At 35.9% G+C, this 17,331-nt stretch overlaps 3 protein-coding genes across 3 annotated transcripts in view; all 3 read left to right on the top strand.

The window, feature by feature from the left end:
* Nucleotides 1-409: 409 nt before the first annotated feature.
* On the top strand, nt 410-11,555 carry LOC141350831 (E3 ubiquitin-protein ligase rnf213-alpha-like). The gene is made up of 7 exons (XM_073856639.1): nt 410-582; nt 3,209-3,332; nt 3,592-3,746; nt 6,394-6,990; nt 10,762-10,877; nt 11,242-11,311; nt 11,421-11,555. Exons 2-7 carry the CDS (start codon nt 3,230-3,232, stop codon nt 11,553-11,555), a joined length of 1,176 nt encoding a protein of 391 aa, XP_073712740.1. The 5' UTR covers nt 410-582; nt 3,209-3,229.
* Nucleotides 11,556-11,892: 337 nt separating this feature from the next.
* On the top strand, nt 11,893-15,380 carry LOC141350830 (E3 ubiquitin-protein ligase rnf213-alpha-like). Its single transcript, XM_073856638.1, has 4 exons — nt 11,893-12,133; nt 12,242-12,531; nt 12,903-13,162; nt 15,158-15,380. The coding sequence occupies exons 1-4, from the start codon at nt 11,908-11,910 to the stop codon at nt 15,378-15,380; spliced, it is 999 nt and encodes a 332-aa protein (XP_073712739.1). The 5' UTR covers nt 11,893-11,907.
* A 77-nt stretch (nt 15,381-15,457) lies between these two features.
* The window catches only part of LOC129432378 (E3 ubiquitin-protein ligase rnf213-alpha), a 46,191-nt gene continuing 44,317 nt past the window's right edge, over nt 15,458-17,331 (top strand). Inside the window, exon 1 of the mRNA XM_073856637.1 lies at nt 15,458-15,646. Within this exon, the coding sequence (XP_073712738.1) occupies nt 15,458-15,646 (189 nt within the window). The remainder of the gene's footprint in view (nt 15,647-17,331) is intronic.

Below are 17,331 nucleotides of genomic sequence, written 5' to 3'. Positions count from 1 at the left end.
GCCAGTTGGGTCATTTTATTGGGTTGTTTTATCGGTGTTGGGTAGTTTTTGTGTAACCCAACTCGTGTTGGGCCAGGTAATACTAGCCTATATATTTAAAATATACGGGTTGTCATAGTTAACATTTGAACAATAAACAATACTTCAACAACATTTATTAATTTTTACTTCATGTTATTTATTTTTGATACATTTTAATTCATGTTATTTATTTATAAATTCATTTCAATTCATGTACTTTACTTATTTTTTAACAGTTGTTAAGATATTCACAATTAACTAACATCATCAACAAATAAATAAATGGAGAAAAATTGCATGCTAAGTGCTGGTTCATGTTAGACAATGCAATTTACTACTAATAAAAAACACGACCGAACTTTATTGCACTGTACGTTAACTTACAAGCCTAACCCAGTTTAACAGAAACGAAAGCGAGACAGAAACTACTTCATCTTCTTCCGTGTGTGCTGAGCTATGGACGTGAATCGAGCTTTGATATGTATAGTGCCATAATGCAAGTTTACATGGGCTACTGTGACCCGCGTGTCCATCTGTGAATACAATACACACCTGCTGAAGGTAAGAGACATACCTGAGTGCACGCGCATTTACTGTATATTGTGCTGCTCTTTAGCTTTAGCATGTCCATCGAGGAATACACATCAGACTGTATGTGTACGCATCCCTAAATTGGACATAAATCCTATATCCGATCAGTTGTGGCTCAGTAATACGTTTAGATGCTCTTAAGAATTTAAACCTGAAAGGAATTCTGGTTAGCTAGCTTGCTTAGCTGAAGTTTTGCGTTATCTTTTTGTAGTTTCTTATAACTTGGCGGTTGATGGGCCAGTTTACAGATTCGGTATCAGTGTGTTTTACATACAAAACGTGAACCTGTGACTTGTAGATAGAAATAAGGTGTCAAGGTTTATTTTGTTGGTTAGAATTTGTAAAATGCAGGTTTGCCATTCAGACACGCAGTCACGTTACCTGATGGTATTAACATAATGTTAAAGGAAAATCTCATCATATATAGCGTTTTATGTATTTATGCACAAATACTCTGCGTTTAATAATACAACTCATAATACCTTTACATTTAGACTTGTTTTTGTGGTCAGTTCCTCTTATTCGGAGTAGTTTCAGTCACTATTGAACTGAGCCACAGCGGCCTCCAGTGGAAGTTTTCATTATTGTGTACGAGTTATACATTTATGTAAACATGTAACTTTATTTTTCTTTTGCCAAGCAACATAAGGATACAACTTGAATGATGGTATTACACTTGACATCCAATGAATGAAGTTTGACACAAGAAATATGCTCAATAGAAAACAGTATGCATAAAACATTTATAAGTGAATAGATGCATTAAAGTTATATGCATGTTTTCTGAGTAACTTTTAGGAGAAAAAGAATAGTCATAATTTTCAGATAATTTCTATGGTTTTAGTTTGTTTTTAAATTGTAGAGGTGGAACATTTTCTGTTCCAGAATAATGACAGTGTCCCTGTGCACAAAGTGAGAACACTTACTTTTTTGGTACAGAAAACGACCCTCTGCAAATGAGACATTTGCTTTTATTAAAATTGCTTAATAGTCAAACTGGCAATTGCGCTGTAAAATATTTGCTGCCTTAAATGTCAGATTTACAAGTCATTTTAACACTTTAAATTTAAAATGACTGATTAAACAAACAAAAAAAATACAGCAGCAAATACTTTTTTAGAGTGCATATATAGTGTTTATTTATTACATTTTGAGTAGCTGGGCCAGGCATATTTCTAACTATGGTATTGCGTAATATAGGAAACTTTCATAAAGGGAGTGTTAAGGAAATAAACCATGTTGATTCACACAAAGAACTCACTGTTAAACATTCACATTTTTACACAGTGTTTGACATCTGATTGGATGTGTAATCAGGGAAAATAAAGATACACCAGTCAGAGACACAGGAGATTATATGTAATTTAGTACAAACAAAGATTTAGTGCTGCCTCACGATTAGTCGTGACTAATCATTTGCAGAATAAAAGTTTTTGTTTACATAATATATGTGTGTGTACTGCGTATAATAATTATGTTTATATAAATACACACACACACATAAATTTATAATTTTAAGAAATAATATATTTATTTAATTAATATTTATATTTATATGTAATATAGATTATATATAAATATAAACGTGTACATACACATGCTAATGTTTCTTAATTATATACATGCGTGTGTATGTGTGTATTTATACATAATTATTATACACAGTACATATATTATGTAAAGAAAAACTTTTATTCTGCAAACGATTAGTCGCGATTAATCGTGAGGCGGCACTACAAAGATTGCTGTCAGCAATCTCATATCATAGTAAGTTTTTTTTATTTAATTTATAACTTTATAAGTCTGATAATATGTTTTTATTTCTCAAACACTTTTAAGTGTTAGTCAAATATAAAAGTTCTCATTTAAGTTTATCTTTCCATGCCATAATATCTAAGGGCTCCAGACTGTGACCAAATGGTCCCATTTGTGAGCAGGTTTGGGGAACGAAGGGATTTTTTACAAGTACTTGCACATGTGCAACCTTCTGGTTGTTATTGTATGTTGAAAGACAATAGATTGCGAGCCCAGCAGTGTAGTAGGCCTACTGTATGTGTGTGAGAGGGGAGAGTCCAAAAGTGATTAGTCAGCAATGCTAGTCATATCTCTGAAATGAAAATAAAACTGCACGTTGTAGTTTGTGTGAGTAAAGTCTATCAAAGTATTTGACAGTAATACAGTTATTTTGAGAAAAACTAAATAAATAATTGCATTTGCTGGCTGATTTAAGCTGTGACCTAAAATTTTCAATTAGGGGTTATAGTGCTCCTAAAAAAAGTTAGCTGGAGCCCTGCATCTGCTTTTGTGTTGCATTGGTTTGGACACATGATTTTGGGGGGAAATAAAATGATGAAAATTTTTGGGTGAACGATCAGTTCGGGATATGATGTGTAATGGCTTTTTGCTTTCATTTTCCTTTTCACAGCATGGGTTTAACGTTGTCTACAGTTTCTGTTTTAGTTTCTGCATGGTAAACTTAGCTTTTTTAGGAGCAAAACTTTGTAGATTCCTTAGAAATCACCTGACAAGTTAGGCTGTGTGATTATCATTGAGTAATGAATTCTCTTTCCTTATTTGTTTACTCTTACTCTTTCAGTTTTGCAGGCATCATTCCAGAATGGAGTGTCCGCAGTGCAGTCACGTGTCTTTAGATACGTCTCCAGTATTCTGCAGTCAGTGTGGCTATAAGCTGTTGTCTAAGGCTTCTGAGCAAACACCAGGTGAGTGCTTGAGTCTTTATACATTTATATTTTTAGCTTGATTTATATCTTCTTTTTTTTAAATCTTTCCTGATCATTAAAAGTGAATGGAATAAAAATAAACTCTTTTTTGCTTTGTTTAGACAGGTGGGGAAAATGTTTAATTTTGTATTTTTGGTGTTTGAACCTCCTAAGTTGAGTTCATGCAACAAATTTAAATAGGATGCAGTGTTCTTACTTTTGTGTAAAAAAAAAACTTTGTTTTTTATGTTTTTATCAGACAAGGCGCAAGATGAGTCTCACATATCCACAAACATTCCACATTGCTTGGATGCAGAAATAACTGATCTCAGGTCTGAATCTTTGGATGACGAAAATGCAAATACAGCTCCAAAACGACGAAAAGAAGATAACAACCTGAACTTGAAGAAAAAGGTGCTCTTCAAATAATAATTCACTGTATAAATTAAAATTAGCCCATAATTTACTCAATGCCAACATTTATGTGCTTGACACATTTAAAGTTATATTAAATAATATCCTGGCTATTCCTAACTTTGTAATGGCATTGGATTGCAGAGTTTTTTTAAGCCCATCTTTCATCATTAAAAATGCCTGCACAGCGGACCACTTCGATATGTAAGACAATCGTACTTGTGAGAACTAATAAAGATCTTATGTACTTACCGTGTTTTCCGGACTATAAGTTGCACCGGAGTATAAGTCGCTTCACTTAAATATGTTTTGAACAGGAAAACATACATAAGTCGCACTGGAGTATACGTTGCGTTTATTTAGAAAATGATTTCACAAAATCCAAGCCGAAGAACAGACATTTAATCTGGAAGGGCAAGTTATTCAACTAAACAATAGCACAGAATAGCAGGCAGAATATGTGTCCCTACATGTTAAGATAACATAAACAGTTGTTTACCTGATACACAATTGCATACAGAACATACCTGAGAGGCTGAATAGGCTAAATTAACACGACAATCAAGTTCAAACAGGTTCCGAAGTCATTCCACATCCCTGAATCCATTGAATTACATAAAAACTGGAGCAGCTTAGAGCGGACTCTCGCGGCTGTAGACGTAATGGTTTTTCTTCGTTCATATGCAATAATTTTGACGTATAATTCGCACCTGACTATAAATTCCAGAACCCGCCAAACTATGAAAAAAGTTTGACTTATAGTCCGGAAAATACTTTTAAAAATAGCCATTTTTAATCTAGATTTGTTTGCATTTATATTTAGATTAAGTTTACATATACAGTAAAACATGATTTAGCGATCACTAAATACACTTAAAATCCAAAATGTTTTCTCTCAAAAAGTATTTTTTCACTTGAGAAGAAATATATTAACCCAATGGATTCATATGAATTCCTTTTTCTGATTATGGATGGGCTTAAAAAACAGCCACTATGTAATGCCATTACAAAGCTAGGAAGAGCCAGGAATCTGTTTTTTAATATAACTCTATGTCTTCGGCTAAAGAAAGGAAGTCACCTAGGATGAAATTAAGGCAAGTACATTTTTGGCTAAATGATTGGCTTATAACTGCCCAGTTTGCACTGGCCATAGCAGACATGGTGACTTCTTTGTTGTTTAGCCACTTCTACTGGTATGCCTTTTTTAAAACGTACTGTGTGCATAATTTAAACCGGTTTACCGTTTAAACTGGTATATTGACTAGCACTAAGTACTTAAAGGGACACTACACTTTTTTGGAAAATATGCTCATTTTCTAGCTCCCATAGAGTTAAACACTTGATTTTTATCGTTTTGAAATCGATTCAGCTGATCTCTGGGTCTGGCGGTTCCACTTTTAGCATAGCTTAAAAATAATCCCCTTGGTAACATATAAAAGCAGGGGACTATTTTAGGGCAGTGCGTAATATCATTACGCCTCCTGCAGCCATGTTACGGCAGCAAAGTCCTTGATTATTACGCCAGAATGAGAGTGTAGTTCCTAGCTTATCTGCCTAGAAAATCACAACTTTTAATTTTCCGTCAGTCTTAGTACACAATGTAACTACAGAAGAGTCAAGTTTTAAATATGAAAAATATCGAAACTCTTTGGTTATTTTTAGCGCGATGCTAATGGTCTAATCAGATTCAATGAATTATGCTAAGCTATGCTAAAAGTGGTAGCGCCAAACCTGGAGATCAGCTGAATGGATTCCAAAATGGTAAAAAAGAAATGTTTAACTCTAGGGGAGCTAAAAAATGAGCACATTTTCAAAAAAGTGGAGTGTCCCTTTAATTTATTTTTAATTTATTTCTCTCAGTTTCATTCTCTCTACAGGAAATATTAAAGTAGATAATTTTATCCTTCAAAAACTATAGGGATGTCCAGATCATGTTTATGTGCCACCCAATCGAGGCAGAATATTTTGAATATTTGTTGATATACTGTACATTCCTGATCAGAAACTTTTATTTTCCTATTGCTAGGTCTAGGTCTTAAAACCAGTCCAGTCTGATTAAGGTAGACTTTTATTGCAAGAAAGTGCTTTTATTGCAGCTGAACAGGATTTTTTTCTCATGAGGCAGCAGCAGCTGAGCTTTGTTCAATACTGCTTACAACACTTGACAGAATACAGCGAGTTCAATAAATGCTTATTTAGTTATCTGTAATGTAACTTACCCATTCCAGTCAGTTAAGAAATGCCTTGATCAGTCCTGATACCAATCTTTGCAGTTGGCTCAGACATTTATTGTGTGAAAAAGAGCAGCTTGGACATTTTGCTTTATATTCCACAGAAGATATAAGGCCATACATATTAAAAGTTAATTAAACATTTAATAAAGCTACATATAGCTCCAGCATTGCATGTTTTGATTATTCTAAATCTGAATGATAGTTTTGTTGCAGCTCATAGTGCAGATGCCATTTGGTTGTAAAATGAATTATAACAATAACTAATAATTATAAAATGTAAATATTTTACAGTTTGTACAACATTTTATTACATAGCATATCAAGTTTAGAACAATTACACAGCTCACTGCATGTAACACGTTGGAAATATTGCTGGTATTTTGTAGCTCATATTACTAATTTTTCGTCCACAGAAAAGAAAGAAAAAGAAGAAAAAAGCAAAAGCTGATGTTGAAGAGGGGCCATCATCTCTGACCTCTGACCTCTCTGAAATATCTCTGACTGAACATGAGATGAAAATGGATGAAGATCTATCTTCTGACAGTGACAGCTGCCTCATAGACATAACCAACCCTGAATCAGATGCCCATATCCACCCACCAGTAAATGAAACTGAGGCTGGAAACCCACAGCCCAATGTTTCTGCTGAACCTACAGATGCTGGTGAAGCTAGGTCTATTGAAGAGCCAGTCAACTTTAGACGTGACGGTGTAGCATCTGACATCACAGAAACAGCTCAGTCACAAGAGCCGGTCGGCACTAGCAAAGCTTCTCAACCCGATTCAGTGGAAGCAACTCAAAGGACTGAGAAAAAAATAACAAACTCCAAGAATAAGAAGAATGAGTCCACAGGGGCAGAAACACCTCCGGGTCAGAGTGCAAATATTGACCAGAATGCAAACACAAAGAGCGGTTCAAGCAATCAAAGAGATAAAGCTGGTCAGACCAAGAAGTCACAGGAACGATCCACTGATCAGAAAATGGTGTTTGGCCCACAGAGTAAACCTGAGGTAAAAAAACATTGCATTTATTGTAATTTAAAATGTATTTTTTTTAAAGCCACCATGTAATTTACATCGCTAGAGGTCACAAAGTAATATTAAAGTTATAGCTTGATGATGCTGTTAAGGAGCGTGGAATGATTGGAGTTGTCATCCTTACCTTCATTGCTGAACATACAAATCATGTTTATGGAGAACGTAGTTAAATAAAGTTTTATAACTGTTACGTTATAACATAAGCTAACAGAGTGGATTTATGGCGTACATGACATTAAAGTATCAGGACAGTACTGCTTTCATAATCGCTTTCATGATACTTATATACCTCAATCGCTTTGCTCAGACATTATACCATTGAGATAACAACAGAGATAGACTACACTGTTTTAAATTGTGAATTTCTCTGGATTCAAGCATTGTTGGAAACTTTTGAGATAATGTAAGTCAGAGGTTGCGTTATCAAATATCTGTCTTAGATTTTTTTCATCACTGCTAAGAAATTCAATCAAAGACTAGATTACACTAAGGGTGATTTGTTGTAACTTATTACACGGCTCTCTGGAATGCTTGATTCTGATTGGTCAGTTGAGGCATTTGCAGGTTCGTTCTTTTCAAATAATAACCGCTCCAAAATAATAACGCATAGCCGGCACTACTTGCACGAGTAAAATCGCTCCGCGCCAATAAAGATCAATAAAGATTGCTGTCTGTTTGTCGCCATCTTGTGACAAACACTCGACAACCACGACAAGACACAGACAGCTTACTGAGACTGAACTTGACGAAATAGAGCATGACAGTTACGAAGCCAACACACAAAAAAATACAGAATGGCAGAAGACTGGCTAAAAGAGAAAAAATGGAGACAAGTATGAAGCAGAGGATCTTAATAAGGTATTACGATCTTTTTATGCATCTGTGCAAAGTTTCGCGGAAGGATAAAAATGTTAATTTAAAACAAATATGCCAATAAAATGTTTCAAATTCATATTCATGTCCAGTTTTTTTTCTTATGTGGCAAGTAGCCGTGTAATAAGCGGGATAATGTAGAGGCAGCCGGTAGTTATTGGGAAATAAGCCCCTTCGGTGTGATACAAGACCCTCCGCTTCGCGTCGGATCCTGATCACACTGTCGGGGCTTATTTCCCAATAACTACCAGCTGCCTCTACATTATCCCTTACTTGTAACTGTAATTCCCCTCCCGTCCATGTGGTGGTGATTATGCATAATTATTAGCCAATATGTGTTTGACCTCATGCATTGAGCAGACCTACATTACAGGTAGTGACGTGAATGTAAGTTCAGCGAGAGCGATTAGTAAGCACTGGTCTTGAAACGCTCTTGAGATACTTTGATGTCATGCGATGATCGGTCTGCTCAGTGCAGAAAAGCTCAACACACTGACAGTGAAGTCATCTATTATGCTGTAAAATTTTCATTGTCTAGATAACAGTAAATGAGAGTTGTGTTGGGCAGTATGCCCCATTGTGAGATTGTCCTATCGTCAGCCTGTGAGATCACCGATACCTAATAGTGTAGGAGGGCCGGGCAATAGTTTACTCGATATAATAATACATTTATTTATTTGTTCATTTTTGACTCATTTATGATAAGCAAGTTGATTAATGGACAAAAAAAGAAGCTGATTTACTCTAAGGGCAACACTGTCATGACTGAAACAATCTTAAAACTGATCCCATTAATCCCAGCGAGTCATTTAAGCTCAGGAGCTCTGAAATTTCCTACGTGTCAGGGGGCGTGAACGACACACTCGCTGCATTTAAACCACTGATCTATATAAGTGACTGGATTGTTCATAAAATGCTTTACTTAACAGCGAGAGGTGAAGCCATCCCAGAGTTCAAGCGGCCATCTTGCTATGCCAAACCGACAGAGGGCCTCATTGACTTGTATTTAAAATCATGATCTAAATTAACCCGGTTTACAACGTATCAGTCACACAAGATTATTTTTTAGGAAATGCATACGCAACTTAATTGTTAAAGGAATAGTCTACTCATTTTCAATATTAAAATATGTTATTACCTTAACTAAGAATTGTTGATACATCCCTCTATCATCTGTGTGCGTGCACGTAAGCGCTGGAGCGCGCTGTGACGCTTCGATAGCATTTAGCTTAGCCCCATTCATTCAATGGTACCATTTAGAGATAAAGTTAGAAGTGACCAAACACATCAACGTTTTCCTATTTAAGATGAGTAGTTATACGAGCAAGTTTGGTGGTACAAAATAAAACGTAGCGCTTTTCTAAGCGGATTTAAAAGAGGAACTATATTTTATGGCGTAAAAGCACTTTTGGGAGTACTTCGACTAAGCGCAGTAACACCCTCCCTCTCCCATTATGAGAGTGAGAAGGGGAGCGGACTTTTCAGGCGAGTCAAAGTACTCCCAAAAGTGCTATTACGCCATAAAATATAGTTCCTCTTTTAAATCTGCTTAGAAAAGCGCTACGTTTTATTTTGTACCATCAAACTTTTGAATATAAAACAAAATTTATATTCCCTTGTCGTTTTTGAACTATACTAGAATCCTCCACCTCTCCCCGCTGTAAAAAAAGTAACTTTTACTCTGAGTAAAGTTAAAATGACTTACTTTTTACTTTTACTTGAGTAGATTTTTAGACAAGTAACTTTACTTTTACTTCAGTAAAATATTATTAAAGTAACTTTACTTTTACTTGAGTACAATATTTTAGTACTTTTTCCACCTCTGGTAAATCCAAGGAGGCTTCCATATCGTTCCACCGTATTGATAAACTATAATAGCAGAGAGGGACAAAAAGCACTTGCCTACCAACGCATTTCCACAACGCGTTTTCATTCAGAACACGTGAACCAGCTGCAACGGACAAGGAAATCAGCGATTACATAACGGCTACCGTAGTTGCAACACGCATTGGGAAAGGGGAGGCGCTAGAGAGCACTGTTCGTTTGAATGCAAAATACAATTCCACCACTAGATGGGGTAAATCCTACTTATTGCCCCTTTAACTGTTTCAAAATTCATTAACATTGTTAACGCATTTTACTGAACGAACAAAAACAATACTGTGTAACATAACATAGTTACAAAACTAGCAAATTATTGCATGCACAGTAAAATGCTATGGTACTAAAGCATGATTATTTATTTAGATTTCAAAATGAGCATGTTTGCCATTAATAAAAAATATGCTGCAGTTTGTCCACCGATCTGATACTGTGATGAAGATAAATGTTTAAAAGTAAAATGTACAACTTTCAATAAATATTTTTTGATTTAATAAAAATAAAATAAAAAATAAAAATAAAATTTCATTTAATAAAATGTTTGGGCATGCCAATATGGCGGTGCGCTGACTTCACAGTTGTGACGTCATGTGCAATCCAGTCATTTACATATATATCAGTTTAACCCCCTAACAACCTCTCTATTAAAAGGAAATGGCAAAACAAATTTGTGCGAGGAAGAGCCCATGCTGTGCACATTCAGGTCTGAGCAAGAGTCCAAGATGGGCGCATTATAAGTCAATGTGCGAGCGAGAAGGAATCCGCTCAAGTTACAAGCTCTCTCGCACAAATTGAAGCCCACAAACCATCTCATGTGAGGAAAAGCACGGAATGCGCATGCTAATGTGAAACTATGATGAAAATAATAATAATAACTATCGTCATGAAAGCCCGCTATCGGCCATATGTCTGACTATCGCCGATAGAGGATACTATTGTTTATTGGCACAACCCTAAATGAGAGCATGTGCATTATGTTTTTGCATTCAGAAGAACCAGAGGTTCAATGTAGATTCATCACAGAATCCTGAGTCCAGCCAGAAACTGCAGACAGCTAATGAGAAAAAAGAATCTGCTGCTGTCCAGCAAGCCTCGTCTCTAAAAACGTATGCTAGATGTTCGCATTTTCATAAAATATTTTTTCTAGAAATTGTGTTTTGTTATTGTTAATTGTGTTTTGTATTGTTATTTAGTAAAATTATATATTTTAATGTTATGTTCTGCTTAAAATATATTGATATATTAATCAGAGACAGTAGATATGAATTTTCTACACTAGCAAGTACACTTTGTTTTTAAGGTTTAATCCTTACACAGACAGAAACAACTGAAATTAACTTCTCTATAAACAACAGGAAAAGTCTAACAACTGGATTAACTGGAATATTTATCATCATTCAAAAGTATTTGTTAACTTGTGGAAACCCTGAAATGTTTTTAATTGTAAATTAACTTATTTTGGCTTTACAGAAATCAGCGTGAGGAACCCGAGAAGTCCCCTGAAAAGAAAATGAAATCTGACCCACAGAGCGCACCCAAGGCATGTAAAAGAGTTGCTAATTTACAGAAATGTAAAAAATTGCAAATGTTGCATAATGAGAGTATATATTTTTTTATTTGATACATTTATTTATTACTTTTTTTTTTAGAAGAATCCCGGTGCTGATGGAGATTCATCACTAAAGGCTGACACAGTGAAAGACAATGAAAGTGATGACGAAAGTGATGACACACAAATCAAGAAAGATAAATGCAACTTACCTCCAAAAAAGTATGGCTACTGAGACATTCTCCTAGAATTGTCTCTTGTGAATTTCTTTTTTCTTAAATATTATCATTTTGTCTTTTATCATATTAAATTGCAGTTTTTATATGAATTGCAGACATCCGGCATCAACTCAACATTTAAGCTCCAGTGACAGACTCACAATTTACTTTCATGCAGTTCTGTCAAAAGATTTCAAGTTTGAACCAGAACATGATCGTATCTTTATGAGGGCTGGTGATCACATTGGAACCTGGGATGAAAATTTGGTTGAGCTCTTTGTGTCACAGTTAGTTTATTTTTGTTTCTGCTATTCAAAAGTGTCTTCCATAATTTAAACAGATTCTGACCAATGTACCAATATTAAACCAATGTATGCATATTGTGTTTTTAGAAGTCTTGGAGAGCATGGATTACTTGTTGAAGGGAAATTTGTATGCAAAAGGTCCCAGGCTGAATCTGTGTCCATACCTTACAAGTATGTTGTGTATAAAGGCAAAAAGAAGGAGTATGAATTTGAATACATCTACAAACTGGATTCAAATGAAATCACCAACAGATGTCTTTTTGTCAAACCGCATCTTCTGAATGATGAAGGTTGGTGAAATTCATATCATTCAGATCAAAAGGAAATAGATATTAACCATATGCTTTAGGTCGATTACGGTGAAAAATGCAACGCTTAATACAGCCTTTTGTGTGCAGGAGAGTGGCATCAGTATGATGATATCATCTGCGCACAACCAAATAAGGGTGTGCTAAAGCGCCTAAAAAATGCTTTTTGGCCAGATGAGCGTAAAAGTGTAATTCAGGGAAGAGAAATCGCTGGACAAATGATGCTGGAAACGATATTTGACCTCTTAAGAGAGTGGAACAAAGTAAACCTCAAAAACTTCCTTAGTCAACTCAAACAGTTTTATGAAATTTATGGCAATCCTTATGTATTTGAAAAGAAGCAGACGAAATGGTTCTCCCTGAATTACAGTGAAAAAGATGTAAGTTGACACAGTTCACACCAAGATAGCATTTATGTAAACATATAAGACAAATAAAAATACATATCGGCCCACTGTCGGTCGGTGATATGTTATTGGCCGATGACTGGGAAAATTTGATTTTTTAGGCTTGATCTTTTTGGTTGGACAGTATTTAAACCCTGTTGAACACCTATACTATGTGCTGATTATTTATTTGTTACAGTATAATTACATAATACATAATTACATTATATTACAGTAAAATCTGTATAGGGCAACTTAGCCATCTCATTTTTGCAATGTAGGTTTTATCTCTTATGCTTGATCCATTCATATGTTGCCTTTTACTGTAAAATTTGAAAGGCTCCATGTGTTTATCATCATTTCAGGTGAGCAACCTTCTGAAGCGATTCATGCTACAGCGTGTGACTCCAGAGCTACAGAAAGACTGTAAAAATAAAAGCGACTTCATTGCGAATCCACTGAAGGCTGCTCTCATCATGCTTTATGTGTGGAAACAGTATAAACTTGATTTAGATAATGGGACTCTTGCTCGTCTCTGCACTGCCCTCTGCCTGCCAAATCTACCCAAGGATGAATTCCTGCCTTTCTGGACTGACATAACAGAATCATTCTCATTTATAGAAAGGTCAGTTATTTTGATTATTGTGTAAAAAAATAATGTACAGCTGATTGTTACCTCAAAATAAACCCTGGCCTTGTGACCTTGATGTGGAGGGGTGAAGAGGAGTGGTCTTGTATCACCATGAACAGGGTTATTTTGAGATAACCACTAGCAGGATTTACATGATATCCATTAGTGATTGGAAATATTTCATTAGATATTACATTAACTATTATATTTAATAGCTAATATTTCATTAGGTATTTTTCATTTTTCAGCAATAATATATGTAATTTATATAAAAATATGAGTGCATCTGACATGTTTTCTTGTAAATGAAGAACATTTTTTATCAGGCTCTTATGTTTAGTTTCAGTGCATTTACTTGAAATGCAATGAATAGTTAGTCAGTAATTGGCTTTATACCCAGCTGCACTACTTCCTGAACTTCAGCCAGCGCCTTGTTTCCTGTCTTCCATTATTGGACAAACTGATTAATCCAGGTGTGCCTGACCTCAGTAGTCACAAACAAACTGATTAATCCAGGTGTGCCTGACCTTAGTAGTCACAACAACAATAATCAGACACATCTGGATTAATCATTTTGTCCAATAATGGCAGACAGGAAACAAGGAGCTGGCTGAAGTTCAGGAAGTAGTGCAGCTGGGCATAAAGCCTATTGAAATGCTTTATTTTTAAAATGTCACTTTAGTCATTTTATTGGTATTTAACAAGCATGACTGTCTTTCACTGCAAAACTCTCTAAGTATATGCAATGCCACTTCTAAAATAAAGTTATTCTATCATTCTTCACCATCTTTTCTGAATTAAAGGAACACACCCAAATTTTGGGAATTTAACTTATTCACCATATCCCCCAGAGTTAGATAAGTCCATACATACCTTTCTCATCTCCGTGCGTGCTGTAACTTGATCTGACGCAGCCCCCGCTAGCTTAGCTTAGCACAAAGACTGGAAGTAAATGGCTCCAGCTAGCAAACTGCTCCCAATAAGTGACAAAATAACGTGAAGATATTCCTATTTATGTGTTGTGATTTGTATAGTCACACCGTGTACAAATTACAAGGTCATATGAGACACAGACATCTTTTAACAGTATACATACTGGGAACTATATTCTCAGAAGGCGAAGAACTGCTACTTGGGCGGAGTGATTTGCACAACTCTGACTGAACTCTGACGCGTCTCACCAGGGGGATTATCGGGTGCTGTGAGCAAATCACTCGGCCCAGTAGCAGTGTTTCGCCTTCTGAGAATATAGTTCCCAGTATGTATACTGTAGTTAAAAGATGGCTGTGTCTCATATGACCTTGTTATTTGTACATGGTGTGACTATACAAACCACAACACATAAATAGGAAAATCTTCACGTTATTTTGTCACTTGTTGGGAGCGGTGTGCTGGCTGGAGCCGTTTACTTCCAGTCTTTGTGCTGGGCTGAGCTGGCGGGTGCTGCGTCGGACGGAGTTGCAGCACGCATGGAGATGAGAAAGGTATGTATGCACTTGTCTGGCTCTGGGGGATATGGTGAATAAGCTAAATTCCCAAAACGTGGGCGTGTTCCTTTAAGGCACAAGGCTCAGAAATATGGTCAATATCCTAATAAATTCAGTAAACCGCCTTTCATTATAGTTTTTGTCTATTATAGACACCTAGGTGGTCAAGATGATTGGGAGTACCTGGATGAGCATGGTGTTATCAGTATTAGGCAGCGGGGACTAACAGACCTTGGAGTGTTGCAAGACCGCCATGTTATAAATATATCATGCATAATATGTAGGAAACCCAGCAAATCCTATAAGCCCTGATTGGCATGCTCCTGAGTCTGACACCATTTTCGTTGTTTCAATTTATAAAGTTTTAATTAGGAAGTTGCCTTAAAAACAGCTGTATATGTAGACATAGAGTCAGCTCACTAGGAATTGTAACAAAGTCCATGTTTCTAAGTTGTCTTTGATGACGATATCTACACCTTGATAACCTTTATTCCCTCTTCAGCTTGCCTGAGATGGTGATGACACTGATTAAAACAGTGAGAGACAAGAATATGCCCAGATGGATCATCGTATTACCCCTGCTGCACCTTCTTAAAGGCACTTCAAAACCATTTGAGGCAGTGTTGAACACAGTCAGCATAAATTATGAACAGAGCTGGGCTGGCCTGCAGGGACTCAAACCAGCTTATGAGCAGTACTCCAGATCCCAAGATCGAAGGTATTAAATCAGTTTGTTCAAATGTAGTTTTTAAAATGTTTATATGATTAACTTTTCATTGCTGAATTAATTTATTTCAGTGCCATGTTAAATCTCATGAAGTTACATGGATATTTGGTGAAGGTGGACAGACTGCTGGCTCGCTCATGGATGTACCTGATCAATTTAGATGAGTTGATCGAGTGCAGCTCTCTCATCAATGCAGAGCTCTTGGACATCCTACAGCTTTTTATCATGAAATGTCCCAGTGACATAGGCTACATGAGTTCTAATGTAAGTGACAAATAATGTTAAAGAAATCATTTTTGCATTTCGTTCCAAAACTGTTACAGGGAACAAATCTTTTTAGACATGAAAATGACAGAAACCCCAAATGTATTCCAAATCTACAATTTTAAAATCAATATCAAAACATTTGTAATTTTTTTTTTTTTGGAAGAAGTCGACGGCAGATAGAACCTTCTAATTCTAAACAATCACTTTCTGCTTGAAATTATAAGGTTGTATTTTACAAACCATTCATTAAATCAATTATTTAAAGGGGCCATGGCATGAAAATCTGACTTTTTCCATGTTTAAAGAGTAACTAAACCCTTTTTTTAGTTAATGATCTGTAAGAATGATGCTTTATTAGTGCTGTTCATTGATTTTAGTAAGTTTTTTGACATTTGGGTATAAAGTCTTTCAATACTACAATATATGGTGTAAAAAACGTCTGAGTGGTCAGGTTGAACGGTGGCTACTGCAGTTGAATTTTCCTATTGGATGTTTGGTCCAAAAAATAACTTGTGACGTAAGCAGCTTACCACGCCCTTGTTACGATCTCACTACACACTTGGTACGAGCTTAGTTCGTCCCCTCTATCTCCGTTGGGATCTGCCCACTTTTCTTGCATTTTTCAAATATTGCCAGTGGGTGGAGTCAGGCTTTGACCAGGGGTTTAGTTACGCTTTAAATGCTATAATTGGGTCCCCAGTGCTTCTATCAACCTAGAAAATGTGAAAAAGATCAACCCAGTAACTTAGTTTTGGGAAACCATTCTCTACAAGCACATGAAAAAATAGGTTGTTGAAATTTGGCTCTCCTTATGATGTCATAAGGAGCTCTTATTATAATAATACCACGCCTTAATCTTCACTATCCAACCACAGCACTGACATTTAGTGCAGAGAAAAGCACAATTGAGTTTTAATTGCAACAAACCACCATCATTATAATCAGTGTTTGAATTTCATCAGCTCATTTGCTTTTTAAAGGACACGCCCAAAACGGCACATTTTTGCACACACCTACAAAGTGGCAATTTAAACATGCTATAACAAATTATTTATATGATGTTTTGAGCTAAAACTTCACATATGTGCTCCGGGGACACCAAAGATTTATTTGACATCTTAAAAAACTGTTGGCTTATACTTTGGTTTAAATTATAAAATTAGTATTAGTATTGATCTTTACTCTTTAATATTGTACAATTTAAAACACTTAAGACTTAATTTTTTTTTTAGAAATACATACATATAAATACACATGATGGATCAAAATATAGCCTCCCAAGTACAACAATAATTTGAATGAAAAAATCAAATGGACTAAAAAATCTATCCTTTACTACTAAAAACCCAAATCTGTCCCTTACTGCTTGCCTCTTAGGGAGTTTTCACACCTTAGACTTTGTTTCAGAACATGGTGTGTTTTTCCCTTGGTTCGGTTTGTGTAGGCATATGTGAACCCGGCAATCGCACTCGGATCTGCACCAAAACAATTGCAATAAACGATTGCAAATACACTCGGGAGCGGTTCGCTATAAGTGTGAAAGCAATCTGACCCAACGGACCAGCGAACAGACTTTTTTGCTTTATAAACCATGAACACACCTGATAGCTCTTTGGTGACAAATTCTGCTGAGCACGTCAGACGGGAGACGGGGGAATCCCAAGCTTGCCAGCATAAATCGG

Source organism: Misgurnus anguillicaudatus, chromosome 19, assembly GCF_027580225.2.
Source record: "Misgurnus anguillicaudatus chromosome 19, ASM2758022v2, whole genome shotgun sequence".
NCBI lineage: Eukaryota > Metazoa > Chordata > Actinopteri > Cypriniformes > Cobitidae > Misgurnus > Misgurnus anguillicaudatus.
This window is presented reverse-complemented; position numbering and strand designations above follow the sequence as displayed.